This window comes from Salvelinus namaycush, unplaced genomic scaffold (assembly GCF_016432855.1).
Source record: "Salvelinus namaycush isolate Seneca unplaced genomic scaffold, SaNama_1.0 Scaffold784, whole genome shotgun sequence".
Taxonomy (NCBI): domain Eukaryota; kingdom Metazoa; phylum Chordata; class Actinopteri; order Salmoniformes; family Salmonidae; genus Salvelinus; species Salvelinus namaycush.
In genome coordinates this window covers 96,720-119,711 of record NW_024061513.1, presented here as the reverse complement: position 1 = coordinate 119,711, position 22,992 = coordinate 96,720, and the positions used below count along the sequence as shown (strand labels likewise).

At 46.7% G+C, this 22,992-nt stretch overlaps 1 protein-coding gene across 1 annotated transcript; it reads left to right on the top strand.

The window, feature by feature from the left end:
- The first annotated feature begins 1,297 nt into the window (after positions 1 to 1,297).
- Positions 1,298 to 22,186, top strand: LOC120042803 (junctophilin-3-like). Its single transcript, XM_038987610.1, has 6 exons — positions 1,298 to 1,439; positions 12,195 to 12,482; positions 12,724 to 13,228; positions 16,900 to 17,024; positions 19,763 to 21,027; positions 22,106 to 22,186. The coding sequence occupies exons 1-6, from the start codon at positions 1,298 to 1,300 to the stop codon at positions 22,184 to 22,186; spliced, it is 2,406 nt and encodes an 801-aa protein (XP_038843538.1).
- The last annotated feature ends 806 nt before the right edge of the window (positions 22,187 to 22,992 follow it).

The following is a 22,992-nucleotide window of genomic DNA, read 5'->3' as shown; positions in this document are numbered from 1 at the left end:
TCCTCTATTCCCCTCCCTATTCCACCTCCTCTATTCCCCCCTCCTCTATTCCCCCTCCTCTATTCCCCCTCCTCTATTCCTCCCCCTCTATTCCTCCCTCCTCTATGCCCCCTCCTCTATTCCCCCCTCCTCTTTCCCCCTCCTCTATTCCCTCCTCTATTCCCCCTCCTCTATTCTCCTCCTCTATTCCCCCATCCTCTATTCCCCCTCCTCTATTCCTCCCCTCTATTCCCCCTCTCTATTCCCCCTCCTCTATTCCCCCTCCTCTATTCCTCCCCCTCTATCCTCCCTCCTCTATGCCTCCTCCTCTATTCCCCCCTCCTCTATTCCCCCTCCTCTATTCCCCCTCCTCTATTCTCGCCCCTCCTCTATTCTCCCTCCTCTATTCTCCCCCCTCCTCTATTCCACTCCTCTATTCCCCCTCCTCTATTCCTCCCTCCTCTATTCCCCCTCCTCTATTCCTCCCTCCTCTATTCCCCCTCCTCTATTCCACCTCCTCTATTCCCCCTCCTCTATTCCCCCTCCTCTATTCCACCTCCTCTATTCCTCCCTCCTCTATTACCCCTCCTCTATTCACCTCCTCTATTCCCCCTCCTCTATTCCACCTCCTCTATTCCCCCTCCTGTATTCCCCCTCTATTCTTCCCTACTATATACACATCCATTCTCTCTCTCTCTCCATCCCTCTCTCTCTCTCTGCATTATACCACAGACGCCTCTGTACTGTAAATCGCCATGGTAACACCGAGACAGCAGGTCAGCGTGTCACTGGAGACTATCTGTGTTCTGCGCCCTGATTGGTGCTTTGGCATTGTCACTGAGGTTTTCTGATTTGGGCGCAAAGGGACAGTTTGAAATTGACTGAGGTGGGCGGTCCAAAATAGGGGAGGTTTGGCTAACTTTTTGTTTTGCTTTGGGGAGGGATTGGGGATTTGTATTTATTTTTATTATTAGGCACAGGGGAGGGTAGTGCATTTTCCCCTGGTTTACATTCCCCATTTTGCAGGTTTTACTCCATAATTTCTTCAATATAGCCACATTTCCTCATCTGCCTGCACGCTCCTCCCCTAACAAGGTGTTTTGGTATTTCCCTTATGCTCTATGCTTTTCTGCACGCTTAGTATACAGTCAACTCTATCCTGCCCTCTATACATAGTGACAATAGTGGTCGGTGGATCTTTTGTCCAGATCTGCAACGAGCAATCATACCACACATAAAAACATTCAAATCTGCACCAATTTTCTATAGAAATCCACAAGAACATAGAGGAATAACTGATTGGCAACCGAGAGGCCAGATGCAGAGGAGAGGCCAGGTGCAGAGGAGAGGCCAGGTGCAGAGGAGAGGCCAGGTACAGAGGAGAGGCCAGTACAGAGGAGAGGCAGGTGCAGAGGAGAGGCCAGGTGCAGAGGAGAGGCCAGGTACAGAGGAGAGGCCAGGTACAGAGGAGAGGCCAGGTGCAGGGTAGAGGCCAGGTACAGAGGAGGGGCCAGGTACAGAGGAGAGGCCAGGTGCATCATTACACATGAAAGAAGAGTGAAGACACACAGCTCAAACAAATGTAATTTACTATATATTAGGATTCCCTTACATGTAGAGCGGGTTCACCCTATTGGCACGATGCATTAGGGGGGTTTTCCTTTCACGCCAATGACCCGGTTTCACTCCCTTGTCCTGCCGTTCGGTACGTTGGTGTCAGAAGTGGGAACACCCAAAGGCTCAAGTATCTTGGTGAGGTCGCTAGGTGTTGTACAGAAGGTGTTTAGTATTATTACAAAGGGTACAACTTTTACTAGATTTTTCATGATGATTTTTTTCTCTTTTCGCTGGCACGCCTCTCTTTTCAAAATAACGTATCAGCTAATTAAGTTTGTATGGCCTTGGTGACAATGATCCTCCCTAGACTAGCCTACAACACAATGATCCTCCCTAGACTAGTCTACAACACCACAATGATCCTCCCTAGACTAGCCTACAACACCACAATGATCCTCCCTAGACTAGCCTACAACACCACAATGATCCTCCCTAGACTAGTCTACAACACAATGATCCTCCCTAGACTAGCCTACAACAACACAATGATCCTCCCTAGACTAGCCTACAACAACACAATGATCCTCCCTAGACTAGCCTACAACACCACAATGATGCTCCCTAGACTAGTCTACAACACCACAATGATCCTCCCTAGACTAGCCTACAACACAATGATCCTCCCTAGACTAGTCTACAACACAATGATCCTCCCTAGACTAGCCTACAACACAATGATCCTCCCTAGACTAGTCTACAACACAATAATCCTCCCTAGACTAGTCTACAACAACACAATGATCCTCCCTAGACTAGCCTACAACAACACAATGATGCTCCCTAGACTAGCCTACAACACCACAATAATCCTCCCTAGACTAGTCTACAACAACACAATGATCCTCCCTAGACTAGCCTACAACAACACAATGATCCTCCCTAGACTAGCCTACAACACCACAATAATCCTCCCTAGACTAGTCTACAACAACACAATGATCCTCCCTAGACTAGCCTACAACACCACAATGATCCTCCCTAGACTAGTCTACAACAACACAATGATCCTCCCTAGACTAGCCTACAACACCACAATGATGCTCCCTAGACTAGTCTACAACACCACAATGATCCTCCCTAGACTAGCCTACAACACAATGATCCTCCCTAGACTAGTCTACAACACAATGATCCTCCCTAGACTAGCCTACAACAACACAATGATCCTCCCTAGACTAGCCTACAACACCACAATGATGCTCCCTAGACTAGTCTACAACACAATGATCCTCCCTAGACTAGCCTACAACACAATGATCCTCCCTAGACTAGCCTACAACACCACAATGATCCTCCCTAGACTAGTCTACAACAACACAATGATCCTCCCTAGACTAGTCTACAACAACACAATGATCCTCCCTAGACTAGCCTACAACAATACAATGATCCTCCCTAGACTAGCCTACAACACCACAATGATCCTCCCTAGACTAGCCTACAACAACACAATGATCCTCCCTAGACTAGCCTACAACAACACAATGCTCCTCCCTAGACTAGCCTACAACACCACAATAATCCTCCCTAGACTAGTCTACAACAACACAATGATCCTCCCTAGACTAGTCTACAACACAATGATCCTCCCTAGACTAGCCTACAACACAATGATCCTCCCTAGACTAGCCTACAACAACACAATGATCCTCCCTAGACTAGCCTACAACAACACAATGATGCTCCCTAGACTAGCCTACAACAACACAATGATCCTCCCTAGACTAGCCTACAACACCACAATGATCCTCCCTAGACTAGTCTACAACACAATAATCCTCCCTAGACTAGTCTACAACACAATGCTCCTCCCTAGACTAGCCTACAACACCACAATAATCCTCCCTAGACTAGCCTACAACAACACAATGATCCTCCCTAGACTAGCCTACAACAATACAATGATCCTCCCTAGACTAGCCTACAACACCACAATGATCCTCCCTAGACTAGCCTACAACACAATGATCCTCCCTAGACTAGTCTACAACAATACAATGATCCTCCCTAGACTAGCCTACAACACCACAATGATCCTCCCTAGACTAGCCTACAACACAATAATCCTCCCTAGACTAGCCTACAACAACACAATGATCCTCCCTAGACTAGTCTACAACACAATGCTCCTCCCTAGACTAGTCTACAACACCACAATGATCCTCCCTAGACTAGTCTACAACACCACAATGATCCTCCCTAGACTAGCCTACAACACAATGCTCCTCCCTAGACTAGCCTACAACACCACAATAATCCTCCCTAGACTAGCCTACAACAACACAATGATCCTCCCTAGACTAGTCTACAACACCACAATGATCCTCCCTAGACTAGTCTACAACAACACAATGATCCTCCCTAGACTAGCCTACAACACCACAATGATCCTCCCTAGACTAGCCTACAACACCACAATAATCCTCCCTAGACTAGCCTACAACAACACAATGATCCTCCCTAGACTAGTCTACAACAACACAATGATCCTCCCTAGACTAGCCTACAACAACACAATGATCCTCCCTAGACTAGCCTACAACAACACAATGATCCTCCCTAGACTAGCCTACAACAACACAATGATCCTCCCTAGACTAGCCTACAACACAATGATCCTCCCTAGACTAGCCTACAACAACACAATGATCCTCCCTAGACTAGTCTACAACACAATGATCCTCCCTAGACTAGCCTACAACACAATGATCCTCCCTAGACTAGCCTACAACAACACAATGATCCTCCCTAGACTAGTCTACAACAACACAATGCTCCTCCCTAGACTAGCCTACAACACCACAATGATCCTCCCTAGACTAGCCTACAACACAATGATCCTCCCTAGACTAGCCTACAACACCACAATAATCCTCCCTAGACTAGCCTACAACAACACAATGATCCTCCCTAGACTAGTCTACAACACAATGATCCTCCCTAGACTAGCCTACAACAACACAATGATGCTCCCTAGACTAGTCTACAACAACACAATGATCCTCCCTAGACTATTCTACAACACAATGCTCCTCCCTAGACTAGCCTACAACAACACAATGATCCTCCCTAGACTAGCCTACAACAACACAATGATCCTCCCTAGACTAGCCTACAACAACACAATGATCCTCCCTAGACTAGCCTACATAACCACATTAAAATGAATACTTTATTATTGTTTTCAAGTGAGTGAAATATTGTAAACTGAAGTGAAAATGTCATTGAATAATGGCGCAAAAGCCCTGTTATCTGAATGTTTCATTCCGTCTGGATGAATTGTGGGTCTACTCTTGATCTAGATAAGGCACAGAACAGGACAGTCTGGCTGTATTTTTACTTCTGATACTGATGTGCTGTCTGTTGCCCGTCATCATTCTCCCAAGTCGTCCTATATTGCGTAGCCACATAGTCTCATGCTCCCAGCAGGCCCAGTTACTCAGGAAAAATGAACGCGCGTTCTGCCTCCTTAACAATCAGAGTAGCTATTCCTTGATCTCAAACGCTTCAATATTGTCTAAATATTGGTCACTTAACTTTTAAAACGTATTAATTTGATTAGGCTACTTAAAATGTCTCTTGTAGGCTACCTGTGCATGTTCATCCACTCCACTGTAATATAAAGAGACATCTGTTTCAACCCCCCCATCTCCCCCCCCCCCCCCCCCCCCCCCCCCCCCCCCCCCCCCCCCCCCCCCCCCCCCACACACACAGCAAATGTCGAACTGTCCCTAATCTAGGCCGTTTGATAACCAAAGCAACGCCATTGCACTAAACCGGGATGAGCCGAGAGAGGCAGGGAGGGTCCCGGGGAAGGAAGAGAGGCAGGTAGAGTGAGGGAAGGAAGAGAGGTAGAGACGGGGAAAGGTAGAGAGAGAGAGGTCAATAAGTGATGCAGAGGGGACCATGGAAACAAGATCCGTCGCTGCTGCATTGGTGTAGCTAGAGGTTGTTTACCAGCGTAGCCTATAGTCTACTATCAAATATACCGCAATGGTTTTACATACCAGTAGATAACCTTGGTGTTATTTGATTTATGAAGTAGCGGAGGCGACCGTAATAACACTCCAGAACGAGATAGAAATAAATAAAAATAAAGACTGCGTCACGAGAGAGCACCTTCGGTCTCTCACCTGGGAGACCGCGGACAGATTAATATAGCACGCACGAGCTGACACATTTTCCACAACCCAATAAACGTGCTATTGTCGCTATACCAACAGCTACACGTGTAATATTGTGTGAAGTGTAGGCTAACAACATGAATCGGTATTTACATGGGGTCGGCGCAGCATAGCTTTGTCTGTTGCGATCTACATTTCAGCACCATGGACAGGTCCCGATCTCTTACACTTTGACAGACACACCACAGCGAAGGTTCATGGCATGTAATTCCTCTGTTTTTAGATGATTGAAATGGGGGGAAATACCGTTTATTAGTCCTTTCCCGGCCACTAAAACGTGTAAATGTTCGTGTTAAAAGCCTCACTACTGAAATGAGATGGAAACGCTCTTTAAATAATCTATTGTATAAAACAACATAAGATAAAACTGATCATTATTTGCGGTCGGCTTCAGCCAAGTTGTGAAATAAAACCCAATATCTTAGTTTTAATCAATGGAAAATGAGAAAACATGATTTTTTCCTGAGGTTGAGAGCATTGCGGTCAGTGATATTTAAACGGTTGTCATGGCGTGATGTGCGGTCAGTGATATTTAAACGGTTGTCATGGCGTGATGTGCGGTCCGTGATATTTAAACGGTTGTCATGGCGTGATGTGCGGTCCGTGATATTTAAACGGTTGTCATGGCGTGTTGTCATGACATGATGTGCAGTCCGTGAAATTTAAACTGTTGTCATGACATGACGTGTGGTCCGTGATATTTAAACTGTTGTCATGGCGTGTTGTCATGACATGATGTGCAGTCCATGATATTTAACCCGTTGTCATGACATGATGTGCGGTCCATGATATTTAAACTGTTGTCATGACATGATGTGCGGTCCATGATATTTAACCCGTTGTCATGACATGATGTGTGGTCCATGATATTTAAACTGTTGTCATGACATGATGTGTGGTCCATGATATTTAAACTGTTGTCATGACATGATGTGCGGTCCATGATATTTAAACTGTTGTCATGACATGATGTGTGGTCCATGATATTTAAACTGTTGTCATGACATGATGTGTGGTCCATGATATTTAACCCGTTGTCATGACATGATGTGCGGTCCATGATATTTAACCCGTTGTCATGACATGATGTGTGGTCCATGATATTTAAACTGTTGTCATGACATGATGTGCGGTCCATGATATTTAACCCGTTGTCATGACATGATGTGCGGTCCATGATATTTAAACTGTTGTCATGGCATGATGTCCGGTCCATGATATTTAAACTGTTGTCATGACATGATGTGCGGTCCATGATATTTAACCCGTTGTCATGACATGATGTGTGGTCCATGATATTTAAACTGTTGTCATGGCATGATGTGCGGTCCATGATATTTAACCTGTTGTCATGACATGATGTGCGGTCCATGATATTTAAACTGTTGTCATGACATGATGTGCGGTCCATGATATTTAAACTGGTATTGAAGCAATATAGATGTAGCGGTTTTCGTCGTCTGAAGAACAGGAATCGGACCAAAGCGCAGCGTGGCAAGTGTTCATGCTTTTTATTACAACTGAACACTATTAACAAAATACAAAGAGAATAACCGAAACTGAAACAGTCCTGTCAGGTGCAAAGCACTAAACAGAAAATAACTACCCACAAAAACCATGTGGGAAAAAGCTACCTAAGTATGGTTCTCAATCAGAGACAACGATAGACAGCTGCCTCTGATTGAGAACCACACCCGGCCAAAAAACAAAGAAATACAAAACATAGAAAATGAACATAGACTGCCCACCCAAATTACACCCTGACCAAACCAAAATAGAGACATAAAAAGCTCTCTACGGTCAGGGCGTGACAATAGACAGCATACATGGTTAATATAGACAGCATACATGGTTAATATAGACAGCATACATGGTTAATATAGACAGCATACATGGTTAATATAGACAGCATACATGGTTAATATAGACAGCATACATGGTTAATATAGACAGCATACATGGTTAATATAGACAGCATACATGGTTAATATAGACAGCATACATGGTTAATATAGACAGCATACATGGTTAATATAGACAGCATACATGGTTAATATAGACAGCATACATGGTTCATATAGACAGCATACATGGTTAATATAGACAGCATACATGGTTAATATAGACAGCATACATGGTTCATATAGACAGCATACATGGTTAATATAGACAGCATACATGGTTAATATAGACAGCATACATGGTTAATATAGACAGCATACATGGTTAATATAGACAGTATACATGGTTAATATAGACAGCATACATGGTTCATATAGACAGCATACATGGTTCATATTTGCCATTTACCTCTGCTAGATCACACTTATCAATAAAAGTGCTAATCTTTTTTTAAATAAAACGTAATTATAATCAAGACATGGGTGGAATAAATCATGTTTATCTTAAACAAATATAAATGAAACAAGATTTTCATCACTATTGATGTTTATTGCTTTGAACTGAACATACTGGAAGGACAAATTTTACATACAGTATTTTATGGAAATGATAAATGAGCCCCATTGAACACAAATTAAGGCCAGTCGACACACCACATGAGAGACAGAGTTTCTGTGTTTTGCAAATGTATTTATATAAGGGCACAAGACGAGACCCAGATGCAGACACGGGAGGCAGATGGTTTGAGTCTTGATATTTATTAAATAATCCAAAAGGGGTAGGCAAGAGAATGGTCGTGGACAGTCAAAAGGTCATAACCAGATCAGAGTCCAGGAGGTACAGAGTGGCAGGCAGGCTCGTGGTCAAGGCAGGCAGAATGGTCAGGCAGGCGGGTACGGAGTCCAGAAAACAGGCAAGGGTCAAAAAACATGAGGACTAGCAAAAGAGAATAGAAGCAGGAGTACGGGAAAATACGCTGGTTGACTTGAAAAACATACAAGACGAACTGGCACAGATAGACAGGAAACACAGGGATAAATACACCGGGGATAATAAGCGACACCTGGAGGGGGTGGAGACAATCACAAGACAGGTGAAACAGATCAGCGTGTGACAATTAATTGCACTTGATGTATGTGTACTGTGTCTTCCTGTCCTTCAAGGGTCCACACACATCGCAGCGCTTCTTCTTGTTGCTTGTGGCTGTAATCTAGAATGATGAAAACTCTTAGTTTAGGGATTTTACTAACATCTCACTCACTCACGTATATAGTTACAGCAGGTCAAGGTAGGAGAGTCAGACACACACACATGCAACAACATCCCTCACACTTACTTCCTGTATTGGAGTTGTTGGTTCTGTGGGTCGGGCGTATGGGGCACCAGCATCCTCCTCCTGAATCCTCCTCACGATGGCTGCAGAAGCTGGGGTCCTTGGGATGTGACACCTCCTCTGGATTTGAGGTATTACCAATGCCTTGCCCAGCTCTTCGAGAAAGAGCCGTCTCCTCTGGAGCTTCCCTCTGTTCCAATCTGGGTTCAACGCCATCCAGATGACAAATGCGTTGTACGCCAAGATGTCCAAGATGTTGAAGAATATCACAAGTGGCCAGCGTAGGGCTCTCCTTTTGCAGCTGTAGCCAGTCACCAGCTTGTCTAAATTGTCCACCCCTCCTTTTGTGGCATTGTAATCCATGATGATTTCTGGTTTTTGCTGTTCCTGTCAACAGATTATCCCATTTCTATGCAGCGTACTCATATATACCCCATTTTTGCCTTTCTTTGGCAAGTGGGACACTAGGGACGTGTCGGCCGTGAACACAAACGTAGAGGCATCGATAGGCCTGTTCCGTGTATTCAACAGCTGAGGTGGGAACTCTGGCTTGTTTTTCCGCAATGTTCCTGCCATCGTCAGCTTCCTCTTGAGGAGCTCCTGTCCCATCGTCAGCTTCCTCTTGAGGAGCTCCTGTCCCATCGTCAGCTTCCTCTTGAGGATCTCCTGTCCCATCGTCAGCTTCCTCTTGAGGAGCTCCTGTCCCATCGTCAGCTTCCTCTTGAGGAGCTCCTGTCCCATCGTCAGCTTCCTCTTGAGGAGCTCCTGTCCCATCGTCAGCTTCCTCTTGAGGAGCTCCTGTCCCATCGTCAGCTTCCTCTTGAGGAGCTCCTGTCCCATCGTCAGCTTCCTCTTGAGGAGCTCCTGTCCCATCGTCAGCTTCCTCTTGAGGAGCTCCTGTCCCATCGTCAGCTTCCTCTTGAGGAGCTCCTGTCCCATCGTCAGCTTCCTCTTGAGGAGCTCCTGTCCCAGCTTGAGGAGCTCCTGTCCCAGCTTGAGGAGCTCCTGTCCCAGCTTGAGGAGCTCCTGTCCCAGCTTGAGGAGCTCCTGTCCCAGCTTGAGGAGCTCCTGTCCCAGCTTGTGCGAAGTAAAAAAGTAATTGTATCTTGATGTTGTGTTCACGGAGAGTCCCCGTGTCACGTCCAGTCCCCGTGTCACGTCCAGGACAACCCTCATCCCTTGGTTCTTCTCAGGGGCTCCTCCAGCCAGCTTCCCCATATACACTTGCAAGTTCCACGCATATGATGAGCAGCATCACAGGCAGCCCAGATCTTGATTCCATATTTTGCTGGTATGTACTGCCTGAAGGGGCAGCGGCGCCTAAATGATATAAGCTGCTCATCAACAGTAACGTTGGGCCCAGGGTTGTAAAACAGGGGAAGCCTGTCCTCCCACTTGTCCCACACTGACCTGATTGCAGCTAGCTTGTCTCTCTGCCGCCGAGCTGGTCTTGTGACTCGGTTATCGAAGCAGATAATCCTGGAAATAATGTGAAAGTTTTCCATAGAAATTATTGCACGGAAAAGTTCTCTGCCAGTTTCTCCATCCCACAGGGATTCTGTGGATTCCCCATTGGATCTGAAAACACCAACAAGGATAAGAACCCCAAAGTATGCACGTAAATGAGTTTGGTCCAACTCCTTCCATCTCTCTCCAAAAACACACCTTCCCTCCAAATTAGTGCAGTCCAGAATGATTTTCTGGATGGTGTCTGGGATGGACAGTTCAAAAGAAGACTTTATGTCCTACACTACTTGTATGAAATGAGTAACCGCCATCTGCGTCGGCCCTGGCTGCATCCTTATCACATTAGCAGTCATGGTGGCTCATTCCTTGGGCAAGAACACCATTCAATTTCACCATTCTTTTTTTTTACATCTATATTTCTCCTCCTGCAGGCTGATGATGAGCTAGTTGTTAACGGGCTGGTCCTGTGGCTGGCTGAGGGTCAATCTCATCCTCTTCTTCCAATTCACAGTCAGACTCCGAATTGACAGAGACATGATCCTCATATTCGGAAATTTCCTCATCTTCCGTTCCTTCCACACCAGCTTCTCTCTCTGTAAAAAAATACATTCTAAGGCTCTCTGATCAGAGAATATTTTTGCCATAGTGATTGATTGTGGTAAGGAGCCACACATGCAAAGCTATTTATTTGTTGTGTCCCTCCCCCAATTTGCACCTGGCTGCGGTAGACTGTGGGAACATACTGAATTTTTAACAATGTATCAAAATAATGTATCAAAATAATGTATTGTAATAACATTGTGCAGGTTCCCGCAAGACATTGTGTAGTTTCACACACTACAAAGGGTAAATAGTGTGAGAAAAGCGAGAGACAGGCAGACAGGCAAGGAGAGAGACAGGTTCTTGGTGCTGTGCGTAAACAGCAGGCCCAGGGAGGAGGAAGACAGAGTGAAGGCACACAGCAAACCTTTTTTGTTTCATTTTTACTTGTTTTCACCTACACACACACTTTTCCACACTTTTATTACCCTTGGGTCCAGCTGACCTAACACCTCGTATGTAATATACATGTGTAGGGGGTGTGCACAGTGTGCGCTCAATGAAAATGTGTTATTTTACATGTTCTTCACAGCGGCCAATGAGTCTCAGGTTGAACAAAATATTTAATTGTATCATCTTTATTTTAGTAAACATTGAAAATGGGTCCCACAGACCCATAAACCACACAAGGGTTAAACTGTTGTCATGGCATGATGTGTCGGTCCCTTACACCTATTATGTCCCCATATTGCTTTCATGTATACATAGTCGTTTCACACCATTCATCCCATCATATAGTCCTTTTAGACCCGTTCACCTGAAGCCAGGTAGCAGAGCTTGAATGTTGATGTAAGCTAATGTCTCTCTCTTGTGGGTCCTAGTTGATTCACATGGAATTAACAAGCCGTGTGGGATATCAGGTAGTCACTTCCTGCTACCCAAAGTCAGAATTTTCTCCCAATGAAATACAATGTCACAAAGCATGCAGGTATAATGCTTTATAACTTGTTATAAGCACTAAAAGCCTTTTATAGTGTCTCATAATTAAGCCTTATGTTATGCCTCTTTCCATCCATGCACCTTTCTGGGGGGGGGTGACCTAATTGGTTTTGTGGTGCAATGCATGCCCTCAGATCGCCCTATAATTTGACCCCTGTGACTCTCTCCTATAGGTACGTTCCAGGGCCAGTGGCTGGGGGGGATGCGGCACGGCTATGGGGTCCGGCAGAGCGTGCCATACGGCATGGCGGCCGTCATCCTCTACCCGCTCCGCACGTCCATAAACTCCCTCCGCTCCGAGCACAGCCACGGCCCCCCCACCCCGCTGGAGGACGGCACCGGGACCGCTGTCTCGCCTGCCGACGGGGTGGTGGGGGGCGGGCTGGTCGGGAGTCCTGTGGGGAGGGGGGGCTTCGCTCTAACTGCGCCCAGCGAGGCTGACCGTCGAGGGAAGAGGAAAGGTAAGACTGCTGATGTGCTGGTTGTGGGCAGCTGGCCGGGCTCTATGAGCTAATACTTATACATTAGCCCTGCTTTTCTAGTCAAATCTATTGGCCTTGCACTTTGATATGGACTGGATTTCCCATTGCATGTGTTATTATGTCACGCTTGTGTTTGTATGTCAATTGTCCATTGCTGTAAAGTTGTATCATATCGTACTGTAGGATAAATAACGTTGTATCGTGTCGTTTAATATCCCAGGCCGTTTCCGTCAGTCGATCCTGAGTGGTCTGAAGCTGCGTCGCTCCGAGTCCAAGAGTTCCCTGGCCAGCCAGCTGAGTAAACAGAGCTCGTTCTGCAGCGAGGCCGGCATGAGCACCGTCTCCTCTGCCACCTCCGACATACACTCCAACGCTAGCCAGGATGGCGAGCAGGGTGCTCCTGTGGATGCCACGGTCACCGAGGCCTACGCCGGCGAGTGGCGCAGCGACCAGCGGGCGGGTTGGGGCGTGAGCCGGCGCTCCGACGGTCTACGCTACGAGGGGGAGTGGGTGGCCAACAAGCGCCACGGTTATGGCTGTACAACGTTCCCCGACAGCACCAAAGAGGAAGGGAAGTACAAGCAGAACGCGCTGGTCAGCGGGAAGCGGAAGAACCTGATTCCTCTGAGAGCCAGTAAGATCAGGGAGAAGGTGGAGCGGGCTGTGGAAGCGGCTGAGAAGGCTGCAGACATCGCCAAGCAGAAGGCAGAGATCGCAATGTCCAGGTGAGAAACAGACCCGTGGTGTTGACCTCCAAGCAGAAGGTAGAGATCGTCCTGTCCAGGTGAGAAACAGACCCGTGGTGTTGACCTCCAAGCAGAAGGCAGAGATCGTCCTGTCCAGGTGAGAAACAGACCCGTGGTGTTGACCTCCAAGCAGAAGGCTGAGATCGCCCTGTCCAGGTGAGAAACAGACCCGTGGTGTTGACCTCCAAGCAGAAGGCTGAGATCGCCCTGTCCAGGTGAGAAACAGACCCGTGGTGTTGACCTCCAAGCAGAAGGCAGAGATCGTCCTGTCCAGGTGAGAAACAGACCCGTGGTGTTGACCTCCAAGCAGAAGGCAGAGATCGTCCTGTCCAGGTGAGAAACAGACCCGTGGTGTTGACCTCCAAGCAGAAGGCAGAGATCGTCCTGTCCAGGTGAGAAACAGACCCGTGGTGTTGACCTCCAAGCAGAAGGCTGAGATCGCCCTGTCCAGGTGAGAAACAGACCCGTGGTGTTGACCTCCAAGCAGAAGGCTGAGATCGCCCTGTCCAGGTGAGAAACAGACCCGTGGTGTTGACCTCCAAGCAGAAGGCTGAGATCGTCCTGTCCAGGTGAGAAACAGACCTGTGGTGTTGACCTCTGTTGCTGTGGTAACAGTAGTCGGGTTAGAGCTAGGGCTAAGGTTAGGCTTAGGTTAGGGAACCGGAGAAGGTGGCCAACATCTTTGTCTTTGACAAGTGCACTTAAAGATTCTCTGTTATCTTGCGATGTGCCAAATGGGCCGGTTTCCAGACTAAAAGGCCTAGTTGAGAAAATCCATAAAATGTTGTTTTTAAGTCCAGAAATAGGTTTAATCTGGGTCAGGTAAACTGTCCCTAGGGGTCCGATAGACCTGTAGTCTCAGCAACTCTTCAAGCAGTATGGTTGTGCCGTACTGAGGTAACAGGTCAAATTATGAAGTTGTTCACCAAGCAAGCAAACCATTTCCTTAGAAAAACGAACCCATGCAGATTGATTGTTTTGGATGACTGTATTATGTCAAGTAAACCAAATCAATAAAAAAAGAAGACATCCCGTTGTGGTGAATTGATTACATTTGAGCCGATGCTACTGTCAGAAAGAGAACCGTAAGGGATTGTGGTGATACAGTGGATGGCTGAGCTGTCCTGTTGGGATCGTGGTGATACAGTGGATGTCTGAGCTGTCCTGTTGGGATCATAGTGATACAGTGGATGGCTGATCTGTCCTGTTGGGATCATAGTGATACAGTGGATGTCTGAGCTGTCCTGTTGGGATCATAGTGATACAGTGGATGGCTGATCTGTCCCGTTGGGATCATAGTGATACAGTGGATGGCTGTGCTGTCCTGTTGGGATCATGGTGATACAGTGGATGGCTGTGCTGTCCTGTTGGGATCGTGGTGATACAGTGGATGGCTGAGCTGTCCTGTTGGGATCATGGTGATACAGTGGATGGCTGATCTGTCCTGTTGGGATCATGGTGATACAGTGGTTGGCTGTGCTGTCCTGTTGGGAACGTAGTGATACAGTGGATGGCTGTGCTGTCCTGTTGGGATGATGGTGATACAGTGGATGTCTGTGCTGTCCTGTTGGGAACGTAGTGATACAGTGGATGGCTGTGCTGTCCTGTTGGGATCATGGTGATACAGTGGATGGCTGAGCTGTCCTGTTGGGATGATGGTGATACAGTGGATGGCTGTGCAGTCCTGTTGGGATCATAGTGATACAGTGGATGGCTGAGCTGTCCTGTTGGGATCATAGTGATACAGTGGATGTCTGAGCTGTCCTGTTGGGATCGTGGTGATACAGTGGATGGCTGAGCTGTCCTGTTGGGATGATGGTGATACAGTGGATGGCTGTGCTGTCCTGTTGGGAACGTAGTGATACAGTGGATGGCTGAGCTGTCCTGTTGGGATCATGGTGATACAGTGGATGGCTGATCTGTCCTGTTGGGATGATGGTGATACAGTGGATGGCTGTGCTGTCCTGTTGGGAACGTAGTGATACAGTGGATGGCTGAGCTGTCCTGTTGGGATCATGGTGATACAGTGGATGGCTGTGCTGTCCTGTTGGGATTATGGTGATACAGTGGATGGCTGAGCTGTCCTGTTGGGATCATGGTGATACAGTGGATGGCTGAGCTGTCCTGTTGGGATCATGGTGATACAGTGGATGGCTGAGCTGTCCTGTTGGGAACGTAGTGATACAGTGGATGGCTGTGCTGTCCTGTTGGGATGATGGTGATACAGTGGATGGCTGTGCTGTCCTGTTGGGAACGTAGTGATACAGTGGATGGCTGTGCTGTCCTGTTGGGATCATGGTGATACAGTGGATGTCTGAGCTGTCCTGTTGGGATCATGGTGATACAGTGGATGTCTGTGCTGTCCTGTTGGGATGATGGTGATACAGTGGATGGCTGTGCTGTCCTGTTGGGAACGTGGTGATACAGTGGATGTCTGAGCTGTTCTGTTGGGATCATGGTGATACAGTGGATGGCTGTGCTGTCCTGTTGGGATCATGGTGATACAGTGGATGTCTGAGCTGTTCTGTTGGGATCATGGTGATACAGTGGATGGCTGTACTGTCCTGTTGGGATCATGGTGATACAGTGGATGTCTGTGCTGTCCTGTTGGGATCATGGTGATACAGTGGATGGCTGTGCTGTCCTGTTGGGATCTGTTTGTGGAAACATTCCACTCCTTGCCAATCCTTGTCATGTCAAACACATTTGACACAAGGAGTGGAATGTTAGCAGAAAACAGCTTCTGGATGTCATTCTAGTGTTGAAAATCATCAACACATAAAATGGATGAAAAGGGCTGAACAGAAAACCAGGCCATTTACTGGAATGTTCCGGGAAAATATTATACTCACCGGAGGAACAGTCTCAAAAAGAGAAGTATCCTGGTAAAGAACAAAACCCAGGCCAGACAGATACAGGGTGTACACAACAGTCGTTAAGGCAACAGACAACACAAAACCCAGGCCAGACAGATACAGGGTGTACACAACAGTCCTTAAGGTAACACACAACACAAAACCCAGGCCAGACAGATACAGGGTGTACACAACAGTCCTTAAGGTAACACACAACACAAAACCCAGGCCAGACAGATACAGGGTGTACACAACAGTCCTTAAGGCAACAGACAACACAAAACCCAGGCCAGACAGATACAGGGTGTACACAACAGTCGTTAAGGCAACAGACAACACAAAACCCAGGCCAGACAGATACAGGGTGTACACAACAGTCGTTAAGGCAACAGACAACACAAAACCCAGGCCAGACAGATACTGTACACAACAGTTTTTAAGGCATCACACAGCAACAAGACAATCAACACACAGATTTAAATCTACAACCAGCATCTACATCAAGTATTTTAATATCTCTGTCTCTCTCTCTCTCTCTCTCTCTCTCTTTCTCTCTGTCTTTCTCTCTGTCTTTCTCTCTGTGTCTCTCTCTCTCTGTCTCTTTCTCTCTCTCTGTGTGTGTCTCTCTCTCTCTGTCTCTCTGTCTCTCTGTCTCTCTCTGTCTCTCTGTCTCTCTCTCTTTCTCTGTGTCTTTCTCTCTGTGTCTCTCTCTCTCTTTCTCTGTGTCTTTCTCTCTCTGTGTCTCTCTCTCTCTCTTTCTCTGTGTCTCTCTCTCTGTCAATCTCTGTCTCTCAGGATGAGCCACGCGAGGGGAAAGTCGGATGCAGCTGAAGGTGTGGCCCTGAAGGCTAGCGAGGAATGCCGGATGGCCAGGGTCGTTGCCAAGGAACTCTCGCCGTCCTTCCATATCCATGGAAACGGTGAATCCAACGGTGAGTCAATCACAGAGAAATTGACTTAGCTACAGTAACTACTGTATACATGCCCAACCAGGCAGAGAAAAATTATTCAAATTATTGTAGAATTTGAAGTAACTTTATTGAAACTTCCCTTACAGACAATCTGGGTTGGATTCAGTCAGTAGTGTACCCAAATTCAAATTCTCATTATATTGTCCTCTTACCTGAGTAAGACAGTAATCTAGCTGTGTAATATTATTCTCCTTATATTGTCCTCTTACCCGAGTAACACAGTGGTCTAGCTGTGTAATATTATTCTCCTTTTATTGTCCTCTTACCTGAGTAACACAGTAATCTAGCTGTGTAATATTATTCTCCTTTTATTGTCCTCTTACCTGAGTAACACAGTAATCTAGCTGTGTAATATTATTCTCCTTTTATTGTCCTCTTACCTGAGTAACACAGTAATCTAGCTGTGTAATATTATTCTCCTTTTATTGTCCTCTTACCTGAGTAACACAGTAATCTAGCTGTGTAATATTATTCTCCTTTTATTGTCCTCTTACCTGAGTAACACAGTAATCTAGCTGTGTAATATTATTCTCCTTTTATTGTCCTCTTACCTGAATTAACACAGTAATCTAGCTGTGTAATATTATTCTCCTTATATTGTCCTCTTACCTGAGTAACACAGTAGTCTAGCTGTGTAATATTATTCTCATTACATTGTCCTCTTACCTGAGTTAACACAGTGGTCTAGCTGTGTAATATTATTGACCTTATATTGTCCTCTTACCTGAGTAACACAGTAGTCTAGCTGTGTAATATTATTGACCTTATATTATCCTCTTACCTGAGTAGCACAGTAATCAGCTGTGTAATATTATTCTCATTACATTGTCCTCTTACCTGAGTAACACAGTGGTCTAGCTGTGTAATATTATTGACCTTATATTGTCCTCTTACCTGAGTAACACAGTAGTCTAGCTGTGTAATCCTGATGTACTGTACCAGTCAGAAGTTTTACAACACCGACTCATTCTAGGATTTTTCTTTCTTTTTTTACTATGTTCTACATTGTAGAATAATAGTAAAGACATCAACACTATGACATAACACATATGGATACATGTAGTAACCAAAAAAGTGTTAAACAAATGAAAATATATTTTAGATTTTAGATTCTTCAAAGTAGCCACCCTTTGCCTTGACGACAGTTTTGCACACTCTTAGCATTCTCTCAACCAGCTTCACCTGGAATACAGTCTTGAAGGAGTTCCCACATATGCTGAGCACTTGTTGGCTGCTTTTCCTTCACTCTGCGGTCCAGCTCATCCCAAGCCATCTCAATTGGGTTGAGGTCGGGTGATTGTGTAGGCCAGGTCATCAGATGCAGCACTCCATTACTCTCCTTCTTGGTCAAATAGCCCTTACACAGCCTGGAGGTGTGTTGGGTCATTGTCCTGTTGAAAAACAAATGATAGTCCCACTAAGCGCAAACCAGATTGGATGGCGTTTTGCTGCAGAATGCTGTGGTAGCCATGCTGGTTAAGTGTGCCTTGAATTCTAAATAAATCACAAACAGTGTCACCAGCAAAGCACCCCCACACCATCACACCTACTCCTCCATGCTTCACGGTGGGAACCACACATGCAGAGATCATCTGTTCGCCTACTCTGCGTCTCACAAAGACACGGTGGTTGGAACCAAAAATCTCAAATTTTCACTCATCAGACCAAAGGACAGATTTCCACCGGTCTAATGTCCATTGCTCGTGTTTCTTTGCCCAAGCAAGTCTCTTCTTCTTATTGGTGTCCTTTAGTAGTGGTTTCTTTGCAGCAATTCGACCATGAAGGCCTGATTCTCACAGTCTCCTCTGAACAGTTGATGTTGAGATGTGTCTGTTACTTTAACTCTGTGAAACATTCATTTGGGCTGCAATCTGAGACTGATAACTCTAATGAACTCACCCTCTGCAGCAGAGGTACTCTGGGTCTTCCTTTCCAATCTGAGGCTGGTAACTCTAATGAACTCACCCTCTGCAGCAGAGGTACTCTGGGTCTTCCTTTCCTGTGGAGGTCCTCATGAGAGCCAGTTTCATCATAGCACTTGATGGTTTTTGTGACTGCACTTTCAAAGTCTTAAAGTAATGGTGGACTGTCATTTCTCTTTGCTTATTTGAGTTGTTCTTGCCATAATATGGACTTGGTCTTTTATCAAATAGGGCTATCTTCTGTATATGACCCTATACCATGTCACAACACAACTGATTGGCTCAAATGCATTTAAAGGAAAGAAATTCCACAAATTAACTTTTAACAAGGTAAACCGTTGAATTGAAATGCCTTCCACCTCATGGTTGAGAGAATGCCAAGCGTGTGGAAAGCTGTCATCAAGGCAAAGGGTGGCTACTTTGAAGAATCTCAAATATAAAATATATTTTGATTTGTTTAACACTTTTTTGGTTACTACATGATTCCATATGTGTTATTTCATAGTTTTGATGTCTTCACTATTATTCTATAATGTAGAAAATAGTAAAAAATAAAGAAAAAACCTGGAATGAGTCGGTGTCCAAACTTTAGACTGTACTGTGTGTCTGGTGGATCTCTGCCAAATCCCCTCATTCATTGTGTTTCGTCTCCTCCCGCCTGTCTGCCTGTCTGTCTGTCTGCCTGTCTGCCTGTCTGTCTGCCTGTCTGCCTGTCTGCCTGTCTGCCTGTCTGCCTGTCTGTCTGTCTGTCTGCCTGTCTGTCAGGTCTGGAGTGCCAGCGGCCCAATAAGCACCAGGACAACAAAGACCACGAGATCGTTTCCACGGGAACTGACAGTCCTGAGCTGTGCACCCCGGACACCACGCCTCCCGTGATAACGCCTGACCTCAGCCCAGTCCTGAGCGTCCCCCCCTCGCCCCCCCGCAGCCCGCCGACCTCTAAACACGGCCACTCTCACCGTCCCAGAAACGCCTGCTTCATGCGGCAGAGCGCTGTGGACGACCATGGAGGAGCAGAGATACAGGTGCTAGTGGAGGGGCGGGGCATGGATCTCCAGAGGGGAGGAGCTAACAACTGGACAGAGGACATGTATCCAGACCGGGGGGGTCTCAGCAGCCAATCCCCATCTCTACCTGAGGAGCAGGAGGGACAAGTCAACGGTCACGAGCAGGCCCCGTCCAACCACAAACCGAGGGAGAAGGCCTCGACCAACCACAAGTCCCGGGAGCACACTTCCTCTTCCTATAGGTCGTGGGAGCACTCTTCCTCGTACAACCAGAAGCCCTCAAAGCACACCTCATCCAATCACAAGTCGAGGGAGTACATGCCTTCCAATCACAAAACATGGGATCATTCCTCCTCCACCAATCACAGGGCCTGTGAGAATGCCTCTTCCAATTACAAGCAGCAGGTGCACATTTCATCCAATCACAAAGCCTTGGAGCATAACCTGTCCAATCACAAGACTTCTGAGCATGCTTCTTCCAATCACAAGTCGTGCCAAGATTATACCTGCTCCAATCACATCCCAAAGGACCATGTCTCCTCAGCCAATCACAACGACCCCCGAGAGCATGTGTACTCCAACCACCATTTCAAGCAGCAGCACATCTCATCCAATCACAAGCTTAGCAAGCATGCCTTGCCCGACCCTGGGCTCGACAGCCCCGCAGGGGGCTGGACTGCCGACGACGCCCTGCGGTGGAGCCCTGCCCACTCGCGCCTCACGGACCGAGAGGAGGAGGAGGACAGGCTGGGAGACTACACAGTAGACATGAGGTTCCAGCCCCTGGACTCCACTACCCAGATGTCCCCTGGCCCGGGCCCCAAAAGCAGGTTGCGCCCGCGGGGCCAGCGGCCGTTCAAGGAGGGCTCCATGGACTCTGTACAGATGCTGGACACTCTGAATGTGGGGGCAGAGCAGGAGGAGTGGCCCCTGCAGAGGGACCTCACTCTCTCCCCGCCTCTCAAGTCTCAGCCAATCACCTTGGAGCAGGACGGGGAGCACCTCACCCTCAAATCAAACTCAGTGAGTGATTTATTGGTATCAGATTGATCTGTTAACTGGACCTCAGGTTTTAAATACTGATACTGTACTCTTAACTGTAGAATCAGATTGATCTGTTAACTGGACCTCAGGTTTTAAATACTGATACTATACTCTTAACTGTGAATCAGATTGATCTGTTAACTGGACCTCAGGTTTTAAATACTGATACTGTACTCTTAACTGTAGAATCAGATTGATCTGTTAACTGGACCTCAGGTTTTAAATACTGATACTGTACTCTTAACTGTAAAATGAAGTCTGAGATTTAACACTTTCTCTCCTCTCTCCTCCTGTCTCTCTCTCTCCTCTCTTCTCCTTTCTCTCTCTTCTCTCTCCTCCTGTCTCTCTCTCCTCCTGTCTCTCTCTCTCTCTCCTCTCTTCTCCTTTCTCTCTCCTCCTGTCTCTCTCTCTCTCTCCTCTCTTCTCCTTTCTCTCTCTTCTCTCTCCTCCTGTCTCTCTCTCTCCTCCTGTCTCTCTCTCTCCTCTCTTCTCCTTTCTCTCTCTTCTCTCTCCTCCTGTCTCTCTCTCTCCTCCTGTCTCTCTCTCCTCTCTTCTCATTTCTCTCTCTTCTCTCCTCCTGTCTCTCTCTCCTCCTGTCTCTCTCTCTCCTCTCTTCTGTCTCTCTCTCCTCCTTCCTCTCTCTCCTCTCTCCTCCTGTCTCTCTTTTCCTCTCTCCTCCTTCCTCTCTCTCTCCTCTCTTCTCCTGTCTCTCTCCTCCTGTCTCTCTCTCCTCCTGTCTCTCTCTCTCCTCTCTTCTCCTGTCTCTCTCTCCTCCTTCCTCTCTCTCTCCTCTCTCCTCCTGTCTCTCTTTTCCTCTCTCCTCCTTCCTCTCTCTCTCCTCTCTCCTCCTGTCTCTCTTTTCCTCTCTCCTCCTTCCTCTCTCTCTCCTCTCTTCTCCTGTCTCTCTCTCCTCCTGTCTCTCTCTCCTCCTGTCTCTCTCTCTCCTCTCTTCTCCTGTCTCTCTCTCCTCCTTCCTCTCTCTCTTCTCTCTCCTCCTGTCTCTCTTTTCCTCTCTCCTCCTTCCTCTCTCTCTCCTCTCTTCTCCTGTCTCTCCCAGGGCTCCAGCTCTGTCCTGGTTGTCATGGTTATTTTACTCAACATTGGAGTAGCCATCCTCTTCATCCATTTCTTTATTTAACCTTCCTTCTATGATCTACTAAGTCTTACTATTATTATTATTATTATGATGACATATTCCATGAGTTATTATTGATCCAGACGTGACTCTGCCCAGCCAACGGGAGGCTGCAGCGTGGAAGGAGCGGAGGAGTGACGACGGACATCGACAGCATAGTGTTTCTATTGTTAACCGCCTGTTGTTCCCTTCTCCAGCCCTTTGATGTTAATCTCATCTCATGTCACAGACTCAGTTAAGGTATATAATTCAACAGATTTATCTATCTGCCTTGAGTTTCTAAAACACTACAGTTTATTTTTTATTTTTATGAATTGGCCTTTTGTTGTGCTTGCAACCACGTGGAAAGGTATTGCATTACGACTGTGGAAGGGGATTAGAACAGCAGCTTTGAGATGGTGCGATGTGATGTGGTGGCGTAGTCGGCCACAAATGCACGGGTTTTGTTAGTAGGGCACCTGCTGTATAGAGGACAGGATACACAGGGCACAGACTATGTCCACTTGGCCCATCCATCCAAGACTAGTGTACAGCACCCTCTGTCCTACACTTTATCCCACTTAACAATATGACATGCTAGCCCAGGGCATGGTGATCACACTTCTTTACCCACCCTAGCCCCTAACCCTATACCCTATGAACTCATCCACCAACCGCTGGGGTGCCTCTCAAATGGCACCCTATTCCCTATATAGTGTACTACTTTTGACCAGAGCTCTATGGAGGCTACAGTTAAACATAGTGCATGATAGAGGGTATAAGGTGCCATTAGGGACGTAGTCCTGATCTATGCTACCAAACTATGCTGC

Coding starts and splice junctions, on each gene's coding strand:
- LOC120042803 (XM_038987610.1), top strand. CDS start 1,298: ATGCAGAGGAGAGGCCAGGTGCAGAGGAGAGGCCAGGTGCAGAGGAGA. Junction 1,440..12,194: donor AGGTACAGAGGAGAGGCCAG/GTACAGAGGAGA, acceptor TCTCTCCTATAG/GTACGTTCCAGGGCCAGTGG. Junction 21,028..22,105: donor TCACCCTCAAATCAAACTCA/GTGAGTGATTTA, acceptor TGTCTCTCCCAG/GGCTCCAGCTCTGTCCTGGT.